The 23,345-nt window shown below is 44.1% G+C and overlaps 1 protein-coding gene across 12 annotated transcripts in view; it reads right to left on the bottom strand.

Moving 5' to 3' along the window:
* The window catches only part of LOC139746178 (putative neural-cadherin 2), a 760,037-nt gene that overhangs the window by 291,579 nt on the left and 445,113 nt on the right, over positions 1-23,345 (bottom strand). For all 12 annotated transcript variants that reach the window (XR_011712090.1, XR_011712087.1, XR_011712091.1 and 9 more), the window contains exon 8: positions 6,016-6,153. Coding sequence is in view for 8 of the 12 variants with exons in the window: in XM_071657094.1 (XP_071513195.1) it covers positions 6,016-6,153 (138 nt within the window). In the remaining 4 variants the exon portion in view is untranslated. The remainder of the gene's footprint in view (positions 1-6,015; positions 6,154-23,345) is intronic.

Below are 23,345 nucleotides of genomic sequence, written 5' to 3'. Positions count from 1 at the left end.
TACGTTCATGACACTACTTCACGTTGATGAAGATAAGCAAAACAGAATGAGAAGAAATTCCTCATAACCAAACACAATGAGAAGAAATTCCTCATAAGCAAAACACAAAGTGAAGAAATTCCTCATAAGCAAATCACAATGAAGAAATTCCTCATAAGCAAAACACAATGAGAAGAAATTCCTCATAAGCAAATCACAATGAGAAGCAATTCCTCAACAGAGACATTCACTCGTATTTCTTTGTTTTCTTTTTTTACCGAAGCCTGACCCAATGTACCAACTGAATGGCTCTCGTGTGCCATTAATGGCACGCATACCACCCGTTGGGGTGGGAGGAAGGCCATTGATCAAAAGGATCCCTCCATCTGCAAATGACGCCATTAATTCAAACGTGACACCCAGGCTTAGTAAACTAGGATTTATGAATGTTGGTAAATGTCCAAATAACCTGTTTGCCTGCCAGCCCTCATCTCCATGTTACCCTGGGACAGGCTAAATGCACAGCGACACTGAGAGACGATATGTGTTATTTTAAAGTCGGCCTCCGGCTCAAACCACCAGCTCTACATGACTTACCATCATAAGTAGATATAATGAGACATGAGAAGAGACTTTAAAGAACACAGAGCCTTAGTGCCAGACATCATAATGCCAGTGTGACGAGCGATGGCAGAGGTTTGATGAGAATATGACGAGAAACTGGAGGTACTGTGTTCAAGGAATGAAAACTGGATCGGGAAAGATGAGAGGGGAGGGAAAAAAAAGGACAAGTTTCTCAAAAATCCAGAGCCTTCGGAGAAGAAAAAAATATAGGGGAGGGAGGGAATGGGGGATGATGGAAGGGGAAAGAGGAAGGGGGAAAGGGGGGATGGAGGACGCTCCGCTGATATATCCCAGGACGGTTGGGTCACTACGGCACAGTCGTCCTCTGTTTTTTTTTTTTAGTCTAGGCCGATAACTCTTTAAGTCACAGTCGACAACGGATGGTACCTGACCGAAGGGGGGGCAATCAGTCTCTCTTGGCTGTGACCATACTGACTCCAAACTTAAGATACGACTCTGTGCATTTGTCATCATGGGCGAGAGAGAGATGCTTCTACGTTCTTTGCATTCTGTGTCTTCCATTGGAATTATAGGAAGGGGGTCTTTGTCGTCGTCTGTCGTATTCTAATATCGTCTAGCTTGCGTCAGAGGGACGCGTTGAGGGCTTTTCGGGTGAGGTAGGAGATGGGGGAATGGGACAGGAGAAGGAAGGGTGCTCAACAGCACATGTCGCTACTGTAGCTGATGGTCTGGAGTGGCAAGGTTGTGTCTGGGCTGGAGGCCCCGTCAACCTTCGTTATTCCAAGCCAAGATGTGGTAGAAGCGTGTCAAAACCGTCGTTGCTGCGCTAAAGAAGTCTACGTGTATGAAGACGACTTCAGCAAAGTGTTCGAAACTGTGTCTTATATGACAACTGGCTAAGAACTTCCTCCTCCTCGACTCGAGGAGAGTAAAACTGTTTTTTAGAAACGTCCTATCGGTTCTTTTAGTTTCGTTTTGAATCTCCCTTAATGAACATATTTACTAAAGGCTAATTCAGTAAGGATCGTCGTTTAATGAATGCACCTAAGTATAGAAACATCACTTAAAAAACAGATGTCGCTGATATGCCATGATGTAACTATGGTGGTTTCTGCTAACACGAATTGTGGGCTTGGTGTCTCAACTTTCAACCATCTACTGTCACCAGAACCCGTCAGGCCCCCTCCGCGCTGCTAACTCCCCCTCACTCTCTAGCCTAACTGTCATAATCTCAGTAGTACAACCCGAATTCCCTCCAGAACAGTTTGCTCTATATGAGTTCTGCCATTCACAGACCCCACACAATTGCATTCTGACATTTTCTTTTTTAGCCGGGAGGATGTCTCGCTTAATGAATAACTAAAAAGTGGGATAAAGGTTTTATACAGGTTTTTGTATTTACTCATTCACGGCTTTGTGGGGCTATACTAACTTACAGGCAGACAGACGAGCGACTCTGCAGTAGTTTCAAATCCCACTTGGAGGGTTCCATCGCCATTCACTGGCGCTCCAGGCACACTGGGGCCTTAATGAAGGTAAGTGCGTTACACATTGCCCTTCCTTCCCCCACCTCGACACACACACGACGCCATCCAGCCGTGCAGAAAGAAGGCGTTAGCAACCACACAACATTTTTTCATTACCCCCCTGTACCACCACCTCAGCTTACACACACACACACACGCACACACACACTATATACGTTACCTTACCCTACTTTGTAGTCGACCCTAACACCACACTGAACCACACCATAACATCCCAACACCACCACACTCAACCACACCTTATCATCCCCAACACCACCACACAGCACCACACCTGGTCAGCACATCATCCTACACCCTATATACAGAGGTCATCACTCATCGCATCATACCTCACCCACACACAGCTCACCCTCCCTCACTGTCACATACTTCACCATACATCATCACCAACTGGGATCATCACCTCACCTCACTCGCCTTCATTAAGCACCCGGGTTATCAGTCACCATGCCAGACTTCATCCCACTCACCCAATCCCAGTCTGGCTTTAAGCCATCTCGCCTCACGAAGCAATTTGTCCTACGTCAGATGATACTGTCTTAGCCTACGCCGAGGACTCCCTCCCCTCCTGCAGAAGGAAGGGGGAAGGGCAGGATGTGGCTGTGTTAAACCCCTCACGCCTAAGGGGGAAAGCACACACACACAGCCTTTACAACTACAGGGGTACTGTAAACTCCACAGAGAGATGGTGTGGAAGACATAGCCACTGTGGTGGGAGGGTGTGTGAGTGACACTGTGGTTGTCTATCATATCCAGGAGGGGTTATGACGACGTCAAACCAATGTGATGATGACCACCAGATGATGGTATTATCCACCACTGTGACTACAGTGATGTGCCTTACGAACACTCCCTTCTTGTACTGTATCCCGGACTGTCCATCCATCTACGTACCTCAGGTTTTTGTCATATATGGCCAGCTTCCTTAACTCACCACTCCCTCTACACTACACTAATGACTTTACGTTCACAGTCTCCACCCATAACGTATAGTCACGACTTTACATATAGTCTAGGGTGAAGTGAGTAAAGGTGTTCAGAAGCCAACCACACCCATCTAACCACAAACCACACTCCACTACGAAGGTCATAACCATCACATTTCGTGGGGAGGTCATCTGCAACACCAAATAATGTCGTTGTCTACCACATCGCGCGCACTCGCGACATCGCATACTGGCCAGATAATTGGTCATAGCACATCATTGCACATGAAACGAGGTCGTTAGCCACCACACAACAGCTCACCAACATACAAGGTCATCATCTACGCGAAAGACAACTCTGGCAAGCATAATAAGGTCATCACTCATTATACACCATCCCAGGAGACAATAAGGTCATCATCACCTACCACACAACACTCCACCATATCTTCCAAAGTCATCACCCTCCTAATATATAATCTAAATCCATCATCTACCACACAATACTCCACCATTACCATATATCACAGTCATCACTTCTTACCAAGTCCACACTCAGGGGTCAATACAGATCACACTCATACGTCAACTACACTATATATCGCAGTCACCACACACACACTTGAGGTCATCTCTCTACCACAACAAAAATTTTGAAGTGTCTTTGACGTCAAGACAGCGGCTGGTGAAGGTCGGGGTCATGGCTGGCGGGGCCCCAGTGTCATTCATCATCCTACAAAACACGTACCTCGGTATATCATGCTCAGCTGTAATATAGTAAGGCACCAGGAATACCAGTGCAGTAACATATGCCCAAGAGTTTCCTGAACGCGATATATATATATATATATATATATATATATATATATATATATATATATATATATATATATATATATATATATATATATATATATATATATATATATATATATATATATTCCTGAGTCCACGGGGAAAATGAAGTACTATAAGTTCCCAAGTGCACTTTCGTGTAATATTCACATCATCAGGGGAGGCACAAGAGAGAAATATGACAGTCAGTTGATATACATCGAAGAGACGAAGCTTCGTCTCTTCGATGTATATCAAATGACTTATATTTCTCTCTTGTCTCTCCCCTGGTGATGTGATTATTACACGAAAGTGCACTTGGGAACTTATCGTACTTCATTTTCCCCGTGGACTCATAGGAATATCTTGATCACGCGCAAAACTGTGATCCTTTCCAATATATATATATATATATATATATATATATATATATATATATATATATATATATGACTGCGAAAGAAACCATGGAAGCGGAAGTGAATCACAGGGTGGGGAAGGGGGCGAAGGTTGTGGGAGTTTTAAGAAAGAGATAGTTTTATGTGGGAGAGCGAAAATAGGTATGTTTGTAGGCACAGTAGTCCCAGCGAAGCTATACAGATGTGGGGCATGTGCGGAGAAGGGTGTATGTCCTGAAAATGAAATGTTTGAGGACTATTTTGTGTGAGGTGGTTTGATCGGGTAGGTAATGAAATGGTAGGTAAGAAGTGCGGTAATAAAAAGAAGAGTGTATACAGAGTTGAAAAGAGTGTGTTGAAATGGTTTGGACATATGCTGAAAGTGAGTGACGAGAGTTTGACAAAGAGGTCATATGTATTAGAGGTGGAGGGAACAGTGGAAAGGGGTAGACCAAATAGAGGATGGAAAGAAACACTGAATAGGATTTTGAGTAATGGGGGGCCTGAGCATGCAAGATGGTGAAAGGCGTGCACGGGATGAGGTGAATTGGAGCGATGCGGTATGCTGGGAGCGACGTGCTCTCAAATGGACTGAACCAGAGCGTGTGGGGACAAGTTAAAGATCACACCATGATATCTAACGGTAGTCTCACTGTATTCCCGGAGAGTTCCGCCCCTGTCATAGGTCAAAATGTCATGGAAAATCAGTGACTCTGCATATGAGCCTTAAACCGACAGATCAAAGGGACTTGCCACCAATAATATTCCGACCAAACTATGGCTTAAACCTATCCTCATCTCTTGGGAATAGGCTAAAGTCTGTGAAACATTAATCTTTTCAGCATTGACACGAATGATAATAAACATGGACAAGGTACAATAATACGTATTCACAGCATGACGGTCCACATGCAGTTAATGTTAAATTTGTTAGTAATAGAACCATGAGTAAATGTCAAAAGAGTGTTAAAAAAGAAAGACAATTAAGAGGATGAGTAAAATGACAGGTTAGCACTAGCAATATGATCACCACAGCAAGGGTCAAGTTAGGTCAGCAGCAGTAGGGTGAGGTCAGGTCAGCAGCAGCAGTAGTAGGGTCAGGTCAGCAGCAGCAGTAGTAGGGTAAGGTCAGGTCAGTAGCAATGGTAAGGTCAGGTCAGCAGCAGCAGTTGTAGAGTCAGGTCAGTAACAACAGCAGTAGGGTAAGGTCAGGTCACCAGTAGGGTCAGCAAAAGCAAGACAGTAGCAACATGTAGACTGACCCTGAGGAAGAGGTGGAGGTCAGTAAGGTCATCAGTAAGGTCATCAGTAGCCAGAGAGCAGTAAGGTGAAGATTGACCCTGAGCAGGAGGAGGTCAGTAAGGTCAGCAGTAAGGTCATCAGTAGCCAGAGAGCAGTAAGGTGAAGATTGACCCTGAGCAGGAGGAGGTCAGTAAGGTCAGTAGTAAGGTCAGCAGTAAGGTGAAGACTGACCCTGAGCAGGAGGAGGTCAGTAAGGTCATCAGTAAGGTGAAGACTGACCCTGAGCAGGAGGAGGTCAGTAAGGTCAGTAGTAAGGTCATCAGTAAGGTGAAGACTGACCCTGAGCAGAAGGAGGTCAGTAAGGTCAGTAGTAAGGTCATCAGTAAGGTGAAGACTGACCCTGAGCAGGAGGAGGTCAGTAGTAAGGTCATCAGTAAGGTGAAGACTGACCCTGAGCAGGAGGAGGTCAGTAGTAAGGTCATCAGTAAGGTGAAGACTGACCCTGAGCAGGAGGAGGTCTCCGGTGTGAGGGATGATGGTGAAGTAGGCGTCGCTGGGGGAGTGAGCGTCCACACCCTCGCCTCCCACACTATACACCAGACCCTCCTGGTCCACTGTGTCTCGATCCTCGGCCACCACCTGCAACACACACAAACACATACCACAAATAAGACATGGCGGTTCACCTGGAACTTCCCAGCGGCTTCTTTTGGGTTACAGATACATTTACGTTGTCTCCCCCCAAAATGTACAACATTTCATATACCTCTCTTGAAGAAATCTTGGATCAATATACATAACACTTGCTTCCGAAATAGACAGACGGATTACGACGGTATAATACATAGTTATCTGAAGTCCAATACAACCCAAGATAAATATTGTTTTATAGCTGGATTCTACGTTTGTCTGTTTCGAAAATGATTGTACTAATTAATGACCCAGGTGAACGTACATTGTTCTTGATTAAGTGAAGAGATATTGAACTGAGAAAGTTCATGGGAGTCCACGCAGATCCCCCTGGTGTAGATGATCATAGGTAACGAGATGTATGATCTGTTGAATGATGAAAATATCTATCGTAAACTTCTTTTTTTTGTTCTTTCATACTATTTGCCATTTCCCGCGTTAGCGAGGTAGCGTTAAGAACAGAAGACTGGGCCTTTGGGGGAATATCCTCACCTGGCCCACTTCTCTGTTCCTTCTTTGGAAAATTATAAAAAAAAAAACGAGAGGAGGACTTCCAGCCCACCGCTCCCTCCCCTTTTAGTCGCCTTCTACGACACGCAGGGAATACGTGGGAAGTATTCTTTCTCCCCTATCACGATCTATCGTGAACTTATGAAAAGAAAAAAAAAAATGCATTTTAAGCAAACTAAAAAAAAAAAAACTTGATAGAGTTACTTTTTTGGGGGAACTGTAGTTCAAACCTTAATATGAAGGAAACTTTTTCATGCTAGGGTTCAGTCAAGACCCTAAGTGCTCTAAACCCCAACTTTTCGAAGCTGTGCAGCTGAAGAAACTATTTCTCTTGTCTCGATGTTTGAAAAATGGTTTCGCAAGACTGAAGCTTCATTAACATGATTCGTACACGTAAAGAACTGTGTGATACTAGTGTGATATAGCTGACAGAATTAATGATAAGATTTCTATATTCCAATTGAATTTCTATAACATGACGACACAGGGTAAAACAGATATCAGAAATGAAGTATGTATATTCCAGTGAAAAGATTTTTAACCAGATATCAAATAATGTGACAAATGACTGAATATTTGACTGGCACACTTTCTGTAACAACATCAAACAACAAAATTACGTGTACGTATAGAGAAAGTCTAAATTTCATAACCAAAACCAGTATAGAATCATGTGTGATGTCAGGAACATGTTTTTTTCCACACGCTCCTCATTGCGCCCACGAACTTCTCTTCCCCTCACACACACACACACACACACACACTGTCTCACCTGAATCCAGTTTCCACTGTTTCACATGCTGCCATGTCCACTCTCATGCATCTAACTCGCTCCAGATCCTCCAGGTTAGGTCCATTCAGACTCACAAACCAACGAAACTATCTCTTTCCATTGCTAGACATAATAACCTTGTTCTTTATTCAACGTTACTTCCCACTTTCTCCTTTCATACTGTCTTCCTAACTCACACAACAGCAGCTTCTGCTAATGTCTGAATGGCCATTAGCACGGTGTCATCGACAAACAACAGCTGACTCACCTCCCAGGATGAGCAAACTGACGATACCTCCCAGGATGAATAGCTAGAATTGACTGTGGGCTGACTGCCGGCCCCTAGGATTCGAACCCACGTACAGACCCAACACCCTGATGGGTCTATGGCTAGGAATGGTCAGAAACGTCAACTACTATACCACAGAGGCCCGTGTGTGTGTGTGTGTGTGTGTGTGTGTGTGTGTGTGTGTGTGTGTGTGTGCTCGACAGCATTCTAAATCAAGCAAAATATTAAGAATTTATGAAGGAACGTAACATTTTGTTTAAGCCTTGCATAACCCTTTCTCAATCTCTTCTAAGCTTTCCCTCACGTCTTTCCCTTCAGAATAACCTCCACCAGAACCAATCTTCGTCCATAGTTTTCACATCCCTCGCTTCTTGCCCTCCACTCACTACCAATGATGACCTCATCTCCAGCTAGTTAGGGGGTCTAGATGACCTCCTCGCTCCAACTGGCCTCTGTATTCGTAACTACAATAACTCCAGCATTTACAGACTATCAACAAAAGTAAATAATGCTTTTGATAAACATTAATAAATCCGTAGAAGATGATAAGAAATGCTGTGACGAAGATAATTATCATATCACTGATGTATATAAAGAAACTCGAGTAAAAAAGAAACGATCTATTATATGATTAGTGTAAAGAAAAAAAAAAGGAGATTGGAATGGAATCCAATGTCTTCCATGTTGGGGAACGTATGAAAGTTTACGGTCGAATTAATCAGCCAATCATCCCACACGTTTACCACGGTATAGTTCATCTTCGATACTGATTGGACGGTGATGGTCGGTGGGGTTTTTGCAGTCTGTGTGTTTTTTCCGGGTTATAGAGACTTGGTGCACAGACTGTGGTATGGTGGTGTGGTAGTGACTGTGGCTTGGTGCACAGACTGTGGTATGGTGGTGTGGAGGTGACTGTGGCTTGGTGCACAGACTGTGGTATGGTGGTGTGGAGATGACTGTGGCTTGGTGCACAGACTGTGGTATGGTGGTGTGGTAGTGACTGTGGTAATGGCTGGGTATGCAGGCAGGTTATGGTGGTGTGGTTGAGATGGTCCTTCAGCGATGGTGATTATGATTTCCACACGTTGTCAGCTGGGTGCTAACAGGCTAGTAATGTGGAGGTTGAGGAGGGTGAGGTGGTTGTGACTCTAGTGTTGTAGGTTCGTGACTGGTTGTATCAGGTTGTGATGGTGTGGTGGTGTTGACTGGGTGTTGTAAGCTGTGGTGGTAGGGTGTGGATGGTGGCTGTGGTGGTGTGGACATGTGGTGTACAGGGTGGTGATTGGAAATCACAGGGTGTGATGTTGAGGTGTCAGTGTTATAACTGTGGTAATGTTAGTGTACGTGGTGGTGTTATAACTGCAGTAATGTTAGTGTACGTGGTTGTGTTATAACTGATGTAGCCATCACCAGGTGTTGAAGGGAAGCCAAGTTTTCACCCCATCATAAGAAGCCAATTCATTCAGCTTCATCAAACATGAACCTTTGACTTTTCCATGGACCATCTTCTTTAAGGAATGGCCATAAAACATCAAATATTTATTTTCTTTTCCACACTTCTTAGCATTTTCCAATACTCTCTTTTTTTTTCCTTCTTTTATCGCTTCAGTTATCCAAGCGTTTTTTCAGCTTACAAATGGGATTAATTAAACGCAATTAGGATAACTCTTTTTATAGTTTTTGAATCCGCCACACAAACTTGATGATCATGCTTCAAGCGGATGGTACGGAGGCAATGACGAGTATTGAGGAAGAAGAAGAAGGAGGAGGATACAGAAGTAATAACAAAAGGAGACAGAAGATCGAACACTCTACACAACCAGACGGCAAAGGGTTCACGATCTTGTGACAGTACAGTGGAAGATTACAGATGGCTATATAAACAGTAACGGTGGAGTGTGACGAAACTGGGATGCGATCAGTTTCGGTTTGCTGATGAGACGGTGCTGGTGGCACATTCGAATCAAAAACTGCAAAAGCGGGTTTTTGAGTTTGAGAGAGTGTATGAAAGGAGAGGGTTGAGAGCAAATGGGAATAAAAGCAAGGTTACTGGGTCTCGCAGTAAAAGGACGGGTTAGCTTGGGGTGCGAGTTAGCATGGAGAGAACTTAAAGAAAATGAAGTGTTTTTAGATGCGAGAGGAGGGTGGACCTGGTAGCGAATGGAACCATACGAGATGAAGTAGAGCTTTTAAGGTGGGTAAGGAGGCAAAGGTCGTCAGCACGCTGAGAAATGTGTGTGGAGAGAGAGAGAGAGAGAGAGAGAGAGAGAGAGAGAGAGAGAGAGAGAGAGAGAGAGAGAGAGAGAGAGAGAGAGAGAGAGAGGTTAGTGTCTGAGAGGACAGAGATGGGTATTGCGTCTGATGGAACAGAAGCCAATCGTTATGGCATGAATGCAAGACGTGAGCCCCTTGGTGACAGAGTACGGAAGACGGTTCATGTGTTGGAAACGAGATGGTTTGAGGATGATATGTGGTGTGAGAAAGGTTGATCACGTATGGAACGACCGGATGAGAGAGACAGAGAGGTGTGTGACAGCTAAAAGAATAGGGTTGAGAGAGAGTGAGAGAGAGAGAGAGAGAGAGAGAGAGAGAGAGAGAGAGAGAGAGAGAGAGAGAGAGAGAGAGAGAGAGAGAGAGCTGAGGAGTGTGTACTGAAAGGGTTTGGAAATATGGAGAGCAGGGAGGAGAGGGTGACAGAGAGGGTATATATCTATATATATATCAGTAGCGGAGGGAACGAGGAGAATGGAGGGAGAATAAACTGGAGATGGAAGGATGACGCAAAAGAGGATTTGACGAGTTAAGGCCTGAACATGCAGTAGGGGGGTATGAGGTGTGAATGGTATAGAGTGGATCAGAGCGATGTGGTATGCTTAGCTCTGAAGTGAACCCGGGCATGTGAAGTGGTCGAGGGGAACTCTAAAAAGGTCTGTCGGGCCTGGCTGTGGACAGGGTGGTTGTGGTTTCGGTGCATTATAAATGACAACTAGAGAGTGGATGTGAACGAAGGAGTCCACGCTTCGTCATTTCCAGGCGCTATCTGGCTCACGCAAGAAATAGCGAACAAATATATATAAAAAAAAAAACACACACACACCAGGCGTTGAAAAAACTTAGCTCTCCTAGCTATTTTCCTCGAAGCAACTTCATTCATAGCACATCAACAGAAAAAGGATAAAATTATATTTCCAGGTCCCTGGAACATCTTACAACGCCCCTGGAATTACTGCATCTTTCATGAAACGGGACGCCCACAGTCTCCTTCCAGTCCTATAACACGGACTTACGGGAGTCTGCTGTGGGTATTGTGCCATGTCCTTCGCTTTCCACTTCTACCTCGGGGACCAGTGGCCTCCATCTCCGTGATACCAAGTGTCAGATACAGAGTGTCAGAGCGACGCATTCCTGTGTTAATGGCGTGAGGGATATCCAACCCAAGTGTGTCAAGTTGTTTAGAAATAGGACAGACTGCGTCCAAATTGAACTCGTGTACATTTCTGGAATATCACATCCCTTGTCTGTACAAGCCAGCATGAATGTGCCAGGGTGCCGGAAAATTATGAAGTGAAATTCCTGTATTTTCAGTGATGCTCAGCTCTCGCTCCTTAGGTCCATTCTTTAAGAGCTAAGAATATATTGTATCACAGTACTCCTTTCATATTCAAATTCCTTTTTTTTGAAGTAATTTGGGTCCTGCTGTTCATTCAGTGACTGGATGTCTGTTCTCTGTATTCAACCAAGTTTCTGAAAAAGCAAATAGCCTTCCTTTTCTCTTTCTTTTTTTTCAGTGAGGCGAAAAAATTTACAAGTCTATATCACGTCTCTGTCTCTGGAATTAGGTTTCAGCCAACAGGGGCTCACGAATCACCTGCTTGGACAACTAGTTTACAAGCCTCGGTCATCAAGGTGGTTGGGGCGTGTGTGCATGAGAGTGACAAACCACCGAACTACTCACTACCCTGATTCTCCACATTGCTTTCTTGTAAAACTCCGCTGAGGAAGACTTTCTTTCCCTGGCCAGTTCGAGCGGAGAGGCTGTCGCTAACCACAGTAGCTTCTCTCGCTACTTTAGTGGTCGCATAGATGAACACACATTTACTTCCTCCTCCTCCTTTCCAGAGAGACTGAACTCAACTGCCAAAACACCCAGCATTCTACCAGGAATACATGAACCTACATCTTATCTCTGCAGTCATCATGACATGGATATCCCTCTACGAAATTCCCTGATATTACTGTACTAATCATTTCCCCTTTCTCTGATCTTCCTTCGTTGGTCTCCACCTATATAGCGAATGTTGTGTTCATGAAGAGGATACACAGAGAGAGAGAGAGAGAGAGAGAGAGAGAGAGAGAGAGAGAGAGAGAGAGAGAGAGAGAGAGAGAGAGAGAGAGTCGACAAACATCTCTCGAACATTAGTGATCATAGGCAGAGGAAAAGACATGTCTTTTTTCCCCTCCATAGAAACCCTGGTCTTGGGGTTTTACATGGGGGATCTCTGACCATAATCATACTAAGGGTTGTCCTGTGCTGCAACCTCCAGACTCGAAGAAATTCACTCTGGTGGGTCCCTCTCCAGCCTAAGCTCGGGTCCCTCCTCTCCAGCCTGAACTTCCAACTTTTAGCTGATGAGTCTTGTACGTTGGTTGGTTGGACGGTATGTTCAGCTTCTAAATTGTCTACTCTACTCTAAATGGTCTACTTTAACAGATACTACTGTTTACCTTTCTTTCTATATGTCCTGCCTTTGCTGGAATCGAGACTATCTCGTTTTTATTTCCATACCTTCATCCTGTCGTCTAGACTCGAGACCCACTCAGTCCTCACCAGTCTCTCCAATGTTTATTCTTTCTCTGCAGCGATCACGAGACTCGTACAAGATATGTACTTCAGTCTCTCGGTGAGTGGTGGGAAAGTCCCTCGTTGTAGGACAGTTCGTAGGTGAGGAGGCTGGGGTTGGTTTGAGGGGTGAGGAATGACGCATTTTTGGTGATGTGTTGACCTGGGAAGATGACCCATGAGACGCGTCCACTCTCAGGGTTGAGGTTGAGAGAGAGAGAGAGAGAGAGAGAGAGAGAGAGAGAGAGAGAGAGAGAGAGAGAGAGAGAGAGAGAGAGAGAGAGAGGAGGCCTAGTGGTGGATCCAAGAGTCCAATGCGACGAGATATTGCCGAAAGGCATGGCTGGGCTGGGTCGGTGTGAGGGCTGGGGAGGGTGGGCGGTTTGGGTGGGCGGTTTGGGTGAGGGTGCAACGCTCAATGCACGTTTGGCATGATGAATCGAACTGGTGTTCTTCCTCCTCTGTCGTGCCACGTTCATGACATACTCATCAATCTAGGCGTTTCATCTGGAACTGACTTGAACCGTAAGTCAAAATTTTCTTTTAAATGTAATCGTATTTCCCGTGGTCGTCTGGTGAGAATCTATTTTGCAATGCTCTTATAGATTCTTTTGTCTGGCGTCTCTATGGTATACTTCACTCTGTTTCTTCTATGTTGAAGATCTTTTTCGAGGGGTCTAAGTATTCTTCTTCTTCCTCTAAATTTGTTGTCCAGATTAGATTCCTAAGCTGTAAAGTAGATTCTTTTCTTTTTTTCCCAGTCTCTTATGATAGTTTGTGTGTTCTAATCCTTTGATCTTAGCTCCTGAAGAGCTTCTGAATTCCCTTGTGGATTATTCGTCCCCGTTTGTTTGGCTGTTGACCATACGTTGCAGGAGTACTACATTCACTGTTGCTGATGTATCTTGTGAAAGTTCTCATTATCATACCACTCATTATTTGGGTCGATAGTGATGCACATATATATATATATATATATATATATATATATATATATATATATATATATATATATATATATATATATATATATATATATATGTGCATCACTATCGACCCAAATAATGAGTGGTATGATAATGAGAACTTTCCTATGAGTCCACGGGGAAAATGAAACACGAAAAGTTCCCAAGTGCACTTTCGTGTAATAATCACATAATCAGGGGAGACACAAGAGAGAAATATAACAGCTGATTGTGATCCTTTCCAACAATATATATATATATATATATATATATATATATATATATATATATATATATATATATATATATATATATATATACATATATATATGTGTGTGTGTGTGTGTGTGTGTGTGTGTGTGTGTGTGTGTGTTTAGCAATAGAGTTATCCTTAACACTTGAAAACTAACTTAAAAGATTTTTCGATTGATACACACGGTAGCTTAACGCTGGCAGCAGGTTTATTGACCCTGGCAGTTGATAGGCTCAAATCCCAGCGGACTGACCGATTAACGAACCAACCACCTAACCAACCAATTAACCAACTGGAGGTTGAATGGTTTACTGCTGGTTTATGCCTGTCCTCAATATGCTGGTTACTGAAATGGAGAGAATGACAGGAAATACAGACCAATCTAGTATGACCATAAAAACTGCTTCCCTGAACCATGGGTCAGGTCATGATAGCCAAGGGTCGTTCCTTCGTGCTCAAGGGTCGAACGTAAGCCCGTAGCACAGGTGCTTCAAGAGACTGAGATGAATGTTACAAAACTCAACAACATATTCGTAACACACATCATCACGACTCCTCAAACATGATCGAAGATCTACGCTGAGATTAAAGATTATTCTTGACAATGAAGGTCTTAATGATCATCCGTAATTACTCATATCTTCTAATTACATTGGGCTATAGCTACGTAGCGCCAGGAAAAGTACAAAGAACGATTTTATTCAATCACATCCACACTCTTACTATCATGTAACACAAGCACTTTGTTTGTATTTACGATCGTGTATAATGCATGGATACCAGAGCCCCTTCTCCACAACCAGGCCCCACAGACCTTTGCATGGTTTTCTCTGCCCTGGTTTAGGCCACTGAGTAGTGTTCGTTGCCGTACGACATCCATTCCATCTCGCTCTGGCCCCTTGCACGCCTGGCACCCTCGTACATGTTCAGGCCCCGATGTCCCAGAGCATCTTTCACCCTCCATTCTTCCACCTCCCTCTTGGTTCCTCTCCCATTTTCTTCTCTTCCGACATTTAGACCTTGTTAGTCAACCTCTCCTCACTCACCGTCTCCATATATCCAAACCAATTCAGCACACTCTTTTCAGCTCTCTCATACATCCTTACTCATTAGCACATCGCTCTCTTACTACACTCTCATTTCTTATCTAATAAACTTCTCCTCATACCTTATTCTATTATAAATAATTCAATTTCCAACACATCCACCCTCAGTTCCGTATCTCTTTTGTTATCTGTGGCCCACGCCTCGCATCCTTATAACACTATTGCGACAACTAGTACCGTATTAAACTTACCTTGTCGTTACCCTCACAGACAGTGGCCATTATTTCCACACACTCCTCAATGTGCCCAGGACCTTGGCCACCTCTCACACATCATATGGCTCACTGCAGCTCTCTTGGATCGATTCGCTTCCACGTCCACTCCCAGGTATCTAAGTCACTCCACTTCTAGCAGGTTCTCTCCATTTAGATTCAAACTCCCAAGTGACCCCCTTCATCTCCACTGCTGAACCTAATCACCTTGCTTTTATTCACGTTAACTTTCAACTTTCCTCTACCACGTACTCTTCCAAACTCAGGAGCTAACCCTTGCAGATTAAGTCGAATCTGCCACCAGCGAACAACACCTGACTCACTTCGTAGACCACTCCACAAAACCCTGACAGACCACAGATCTACTACTACACCTCTCTGCAAAACCTCTGTCATATAACTCCCCCACCCACCCCATCCAATAAACAAATCAAAGAGCCGTGGTGACATCACACACACACACACACACACACACACACACACCCTCTGCTGCAGAGCCTCCTTCATTTAAAAGTTCATCTTCCTATCCTCCAACGAGATTCAGGTCAAGCCCCAGACACGAAGGAACGCACAAACACCCAGAAATCCACATGAACAGAAGCGTGATGCTACATCTTTTTCCCCCAAAGTGACCGGATGAAAATTCTCTACTGAACCAATCATCCGGAAGGGCGCCCCTTCGCACAATCTATTTTCAACGCCGAATGTCACAAATATTTGCACAGACATCACTGAGATTTACTCTTCTTTTTATCCGATGAAAACAAGCGTCATTCGACCAAAGAAATACTGTGGTTCTCCAAGGTCAGTCCGTGCCAGTGAGGAAGACCCTTTTCTTTGGGACGTATTCGACATACGAAACTCTTCAGCGAGACGGTACGACCCTTTGGCACGCTGAAAAGACCTTTCGCACGCTGACGAGACCTTTAAGCACGATGGTACGACCCTTTCGCACGCTGACAAGACCTTCAAGCACGACGGTACGACCCTTTCGCACGCTGAGAAGACCTTTAAGCACGACGGTACGACCCTTTCGCACGCTGACAAGACCTTTAAGCACGATGGTACGACCCTTGAGCATGAAGGCCTGGCCTCACATCTGATATTGAAGGGGCGTACCATGGTCATCTAGGGACAATGTAGTGTGCGACGGAGTTCACAGCCCCAGCCATCAACAACGGACCTCAAATGCCAGTCATTTCAAAATGAACCCATGGCGCTCCGGGAGACTAATCCAGGGGTGTCGGGGTTCGAACATACATTTTAGATTGGAATAGGATAACACTCATGTAACGTAACCCTAAGGGTGAAAAAAAACATATTTAAAGCTTGGAATTTAATGGAACCCATGTAAACGCAACGCAGCAGCTCCATAATGATACCTTCCCTCATCGAAGTCAAGACAGAATATGATGTTTTCTCTCGCACTTTCCACAACTTTGCATCACATTCATAGGAGGGAAGCCGCCAGTCCCAGACATCATGTAACTGTCTCAATCACTCCACTCGAGCAGTTAGTGAACTAAAAGGCTTAAGGATATTCTCAATGATCAGACTGATCTCATCTGAAAACTTGAGTAAACATAACAATTTGTAACACACACAAACACGTGGAAGATTAGATTTAGATGAAACATAACAATTTGTAACACACACAAACACGTGGAAGATTAGATTTAGATGAAACATAACAATTTGTAACACACACAAACACGTGGAAGATTAGATTTAGATGAAACATAACAATTTGTAACACACACAAATACGTGGAAGATTAGATTTAGATGAGGAATGTTGTCGTCTGTGATTTTACATACCTCCAGACAAGAGAATAACTTGTATGTAATATTATTATCATACGGAAAAAAAAAACACTTTTCCAGTTATAAGAATCTAAAGACAATAATCACTTAACAGAAGTTTAAAAAAGAGTGTTACATCTGTACGAACCATTCACCAGAAGGCAGACAGGGCATCATGAGAGAAACATCAAATACGAGTTTAGCTGCAGAGTAGATACATCCAGTTCATATATATTCCCCTTCTGTTTACATCAACCATTTTATTAGAGCCAGCTGCTAAAAGTTAAGTAACTGTCAACTGCACGTTTCCTGCTGGTGCTGATAGTGACATGACATATTCAGTCAGGCTGGTGTATAAATGAGTTATTTAGCTCACCTCAGAACCCCGACTGTACCATCGTACTCCCAGACTTTTCAACCAGAGTGCCTTTGCTTTTGAGTGACTATGGCCTTCCTCCATCCTAAGTTACACCTCGAGAATCAAACACTCCAACCAGAGTGCCTTTGCCTATGAGTGACTGTGGCCTTCCTCCATCCTAAGTTACTCCTCGAGAATCGAACACTCTAAGACACTACGCCAGTGTGAGTGATTACGTAGCTCAAAGACTCTCAACTCCCCTCTACTACGTGGAGGTAGTCTTGCTCTCTAACTTATCGCCTCGAAGACCTAAAACTCTACATTTACCGCACCAATGTGATCTTGCTCCTACTTAACGTTCAAAGGCCTCCCCCCCCCCCAACCCAAGACCCTATCTCGAACGTGATAGTAATCTTGCTCCAGCCTTTATAAAGATCGAAGAGAGTCCAAGCTTGTTTCTAAGGCATGACTTACCTCCTTCCTCTATCGAAGAGAATCCAACAAACTCGTGTCTTGAAGGCATGACTTACCTCCTTCCTCTACTGCTACTACAGTTGGAATACTTTCGAGCACACGGGGGTCTATGAACGAGGCAATATTTCATCTTCCTTACGATCTCCAAACCAATATCAGACGACGAGGGAGAGACCAGACTGTCACCTCTTGACTTCCTTTTTTTCTCCCCCGTAAGTGGCGCTATTTACCAAAGTGTCCTGGACCGACAGCATTACGACTGCGCTCTCATGACGAAGAAAAAAGTTTTTGCGGAGATTTTCCCGCGTTGCAACGCGTCGTTGCTGCTGCTCACGACTGTGGCTTGCGATTCAGCGTCGTGAGAGAAGGAGACATACTTCACGACTGGACTTTTCACTTTAGTGCTAGATAGAACCAGACGTTGGCTTAATCTGCTCTCCACCCATACTGGAGGAGCTGAGCGAGCTGCTGTGGCATTACCTAAATAGCGTACGGTGCTGCCATCTATTGAGCAAGCGAGTGACTGGGTGGCTATCCATGCCAATAGGAGACTATATCCAGAGGCGTTGCACTATTCTGAGTGGCTCGTGGCCCACGGGTCAATATACAATAATCTTGTTCACTCAGGAAGCAAAAATGGATTCTGGATGCGATTCCAGGTGGAACCTGTTGCATAAAACATTTAATCCGATTCAATCCATTATGTTCATAGCACCTTTCGATTTATAAATACACAGATATAGAAAAATAAAAGAGTATCGAATTGCTATGTATATGTTCTACCTTTCCCGATAAAAACCCAGACCTCACTAAGGAGGGTATTTGACTACCCTCGGTGAAAAACTTCTCTTAGCATCATCAGCACGACTGAAATCAAACGGCTTCCTCATAAATTACACATACGCATATACGCATGCATCACACATACGCATATACGCATGCATTACACATACGCATATACGCATGCATTACACATACGCATATACGCATGTATTACACATACGCATATACGCATGCATTACACATACGCATATACGCATGCATTACACATACGCATATACGCATGCATTACACATACGCATATACGCATGCATTACACATACGCATATACGCATGCACTACATATACGCATGTATTACACATACGCATATACGCATGCATTACACATACGCATATACGCATGCATTACACATACGCATATACGCATGCATTACATATACGCATGTATTACACATACGCATATACGCATGCATTACACATACGCATATACGCATGCATTCACGCACGCACGCGCCTACGCTCCAAAACATACGCGATGAAAGAGAGGGGACATAAAATGACAAGTCTTGTATTATTAGTCTTCAGGGCCATAAAAGGAATGGATCAGCTGACCATATATATATTTTTCCCTTTTTTTGTGGAGTTGCCAAAAGGCCTTTCAGAATCTTTTACACAGCAGGGGGGACAGAAGATGAACAACAGACAGGTTATGGTTAACTCGAGTGAAGAGGAAACTACATGAATGCTATGGAGAACAGGACACTTGTCAGAGATGCCATCTCAAACGTGGGTTGAAACGACAATGGGTCGGTACTGGAGCCGCTATCTTCCCTATCTATTTAGAAGGTCTTCAGTTCTTCTTAGACCCTTCCTATCAATTATCTTTGACTACATCGACTGAGGATGGCATTGTAGGAGGATCATGGAGCGTTCAAGACGGTGACAACCTAAAAAAAAGGACTTGTACAACCTCAGTGTTGTAACTAGTGATGATGGGCAAAGCAGTACAAATCTCACCTGACATGGGATAGGCCACAGGATTTGGACAGTGATTTGGACTCAGTGGACGACAACGTCTGGTCTAAAGCACCTTCAGATGTAAGGACAAAAACATGTTAATAACAATGCACCACACATTTGACACAAAAGACAGAAAGAGGGATTAGTTTGGTCACTTACATTAAAGGGGTATGAAGAACTGCAGAAATGGCACAAATGAGGCCAAATAAACCACTTCCAACAATATATGTGTTAAAAGTACAAATACAACTTCCGTTTTCCTTCATACTTGTTCGTTTTCTTTTTTGCCCGCGTGAGCGAGGTCGTGTCCAGAACAGATGACTTGAGCATTAAAGGATGAACATCGCCTCATTTGGCTCTCCTTTGTTTCTTATTTTAGGGAGCAATACAAAAGGGAAGGATTTCCAGACCTGTGCTCCGCCCCTCCTTGTCGTACGTCATCCACGAGAACGCAGGGGATACGTGGGCAGTATTCTCTTCCCTCTGTCTCCTGGGATGTAACGGAACCAAAATGGAAAATTGATATAACCCGTTCAAAGTCTTGACATAAACCCTAAGTGTTAGGAACTTGGACCCCACATGTGAAGGATCTGCCTCTGATGAATCAGTCTAGTCTGGGAATCTGATCTATCGTTCGACAGGCAATCACTCACAAACTCCAGTAAACTATGCATATATGTGTAACTAATTTTCCTGCCGTCTCTTACTTCGATGGTTGCCGGAAGCCAGTTCGAGTTCAACAGACAGTGAGATTATCCTGCCCCATCATGCATCATCTGCACAACCCATGGTTCTGACAACGCCAATGGTTCTGAGCCACGAATGGTTGTGTATAACACAGACGTTGTGATCCATAGACGTTTCTGAGAACCTATGTAGTGAAGGAAAGTCTCTAGCGATAACCATCATTTCTTCTCTGTTCTCTGCTGACGTAGAACCCCCATCTACAGTGACTGATCCAGACAGAGACAAGCCGCCCAGTGAGGCTTCGCGGACAGTCGTGGGTTTAAGGGCATTCCAGGACGAGAGAACTTGTCTATGAAAGGCGAGAGAGAGAGAGAGAGAGAGAGAGAGAGAGAGAGAGAGAGAGAGAGAGAGAGAGAGAGAGAGAGAGAGAGAGAGAGAGAGAGGAGGAGGAGGAGGTCTCGTGAGACGACGATATGACCAGAGATGCCAAAGATTTGATACATATCACACTGTTTCAAAATTATGGTACCACCGTGTGAAGGACTGGTCTCATATTTAACAGTGCTGTAAGACCATCTAAGACAATGTAATATAGAGGAGGAGGATTAAAATGAAGAGATATGGGCCAACGATAAATGTGATTAAAGCTCAGGGATGTATTACGAAGGAGATATGAAAGACAGTGAAGCCATCCAGAATATGAAAGATGTACTACCCACACTCACACAGCAAGCTGAGGTACGGTAACAAATGCATCTACTACCCACAAACACAATCCAGGGTCACACATTCTTCAGCTCTCCCAGAACCTTCGACCCCTCCCCCACCCTGTGACTCACTTCCGCTTCCAAAGTTCCGTCTGCTGCTAAATCCACTCCTAGATATCTAAAACACTTCACTCCCTCCAGCTTCTCTCCTTAGCCAAAAGGTAAAACCAGGTTCTGGTAGATACAACCTGGTTGGATGAGAAATACGTAGGAGTCATTCTTGAATACGTTCATTCAAGTCCATATGTTGGGGGGGGGGGGGGGAGAGAGAACCAGCAAAGACACGAAAAACAATTATAAAAAAAAAAAGGTCACCGAGTAAGATTCGACTTATTCTCCATCATCAATAAAGAGTGGGAAGCACAGTGAAAATTTAGTCTCGAGTGCTCAAAGATGAACTAATGTAAACATACCTTTCAGTCCCACACCACATTCCTATTTGGAATACTCTTCACGTTATATCCCAAAGGTTACAAAGTAGCCAAACTCCTCACCCACACATGCGAACTAATAATCCCAACACGTAACCCTCCTTGGCTGAACACAAGAAATAGTGATACTACTATAAACACTCAGGATATTCCCCGATGCTCATACACTATCTGTCTTACTTCTCCACCTGCTGCTTCCAGCTACCGCTTGAGGTCCTCCCATAGTACACAGACCCCAAGAGAACTATCGTACATATCATTGATCAAACACTCATTCCACAAGGGGGATGTGAAGCTCCCGCAAGACGCGACAAATGAAGTGGTCCAGCTCCTTAGGGCCAAGCAGGTGTTAACCCTGCCTGCCATATCCATTCCTCCTCCTCCTCCTCCTCCTCCTCCTCCTCCTCCTCCTCCTCTTCCTCCTCCTCCTCTTCCTCCTCCTCCTCTTCCTCCTCCTCCTCCTCTTCCTCCTCCTCCTCTTCCTCCTCCTCCTCTTACGACAACCTAAACCCAAGTGGGGGAACCATAATGTACAACGATCCTAGGGAAAAAAAAAAAACTCAGTGAAGTCCCCACACCCACACACCACACACACACCCACAGACACACCACACCACACACACACACACACACATACTACTTCTGGCCATAATTCTTATCCGCCATTGGGTTATAAATGCAGCAAAGTATACAGACACACTAACACTTCGTGGCATTACAGCCTTACTCCTTTTTTTCCCCCCTTTTTGGCAGAAGTTTAACGAGCTCTTGCTTAAGGACTCTGCAGAGAGTAGAGGCGAAACATAACTGAAATAAGTAGACCCCTATCAACGGATTTCCTCAGGGAGCAGTACTGAAATGTGATTAGGGATCAAGTACTAACGTAATAGGGGTTTCGGGACCGACCCTTAATCTTCGAAAGGAGAATAGCTGTCGTTAGAAGAGCGGTGTCCATAATCATGCTAGGGAAGCGAGTTCCGTGTCGACCGGCTAACAGGATTGGACCTATGTGGAGTTCAGGTGGAGGTACAGGATTGGACTATGTGGAGTTCAGGTGGAGGTACAGGACTGGACTATGTGGAGTTCAGGTGGAGGTACAGGACTGGACTATGTGGAGTTCAGGTGGAGGTACAGGACTGGACTATGTGGAGTTCAGGTGGAGGTACAGGACTGGACTATGTGGAGTTCAGGTGGAGGTACAGGACTGGACTATGTGGAGTTCAGGTGGAGGTACAGGACTGGACTATGTGGAGTTCAGGTGGAGGTACAGGATTAAACTATGTGGAGTTTCAGGTGGAAGTACAGAAGTGGAGGCCTGAACGATGTTGATTGATGAGGAGGAAATGATCAATAGATTGCATGATGAATTGGGCAACTTCAGTCCAACGAAAAGTTACACACACACACACACATATTAGGAAACAACTTGTCTACTGGTAAACATTAGAATACCTTTCAAGTTTGAGGATAAGGATATAATCAGCTCAAGCAGTTCACATCCAATATAAGAGCAGAACTAGAATAAACTTCTCAAAGTTTGGTCCGCGCGCGCCCAAAGAAGCGTAAAGAGTTGCTAGAGAAGGTCCAGAGGAGGGTGATAAAGATGGTACCGGAACTATGAGAGTTAATCCACAAGGAAAGGCTAAAGCCCTTGAATCTATCCATTATGGAGATGCCCTAATGATAATGATAATGATTTAAACCAATAATGATAACGTACAGAGTGAATACGTCTTCGAGAGATGTGAGGATAGAACATACCATGAAATTAAGCAAAGAACTCGTTTAGAAAATTAAAAAAAAAAGAGAGAGAGACGTGAAGAAGTAATTTCACAGTATACGAGTGTTGGCTAAATGAACTAAACTGAACAAAGG

Source organism: Panulirus ornatus, chromosome 64 (assembly GCF_036320965.1).
Source record: "Panulirus ornatus isolate Po-2019 chromosome 64, ASM3632096v1, whole genome shotgun sequence".
Classification (NCBI taxonomy): domain Eukaryota; kingdom Metazoa; phylum Arthropoda; class Malacostraca; order Decapoda; family Palinuridae; genus Panulirus; species Panulirus ornatus.
The sequence above is the reverse complement of the archived record's forward strand: the minus strand, read 5'-3'. Positions and strand labels throughout refer to the sequence as shown.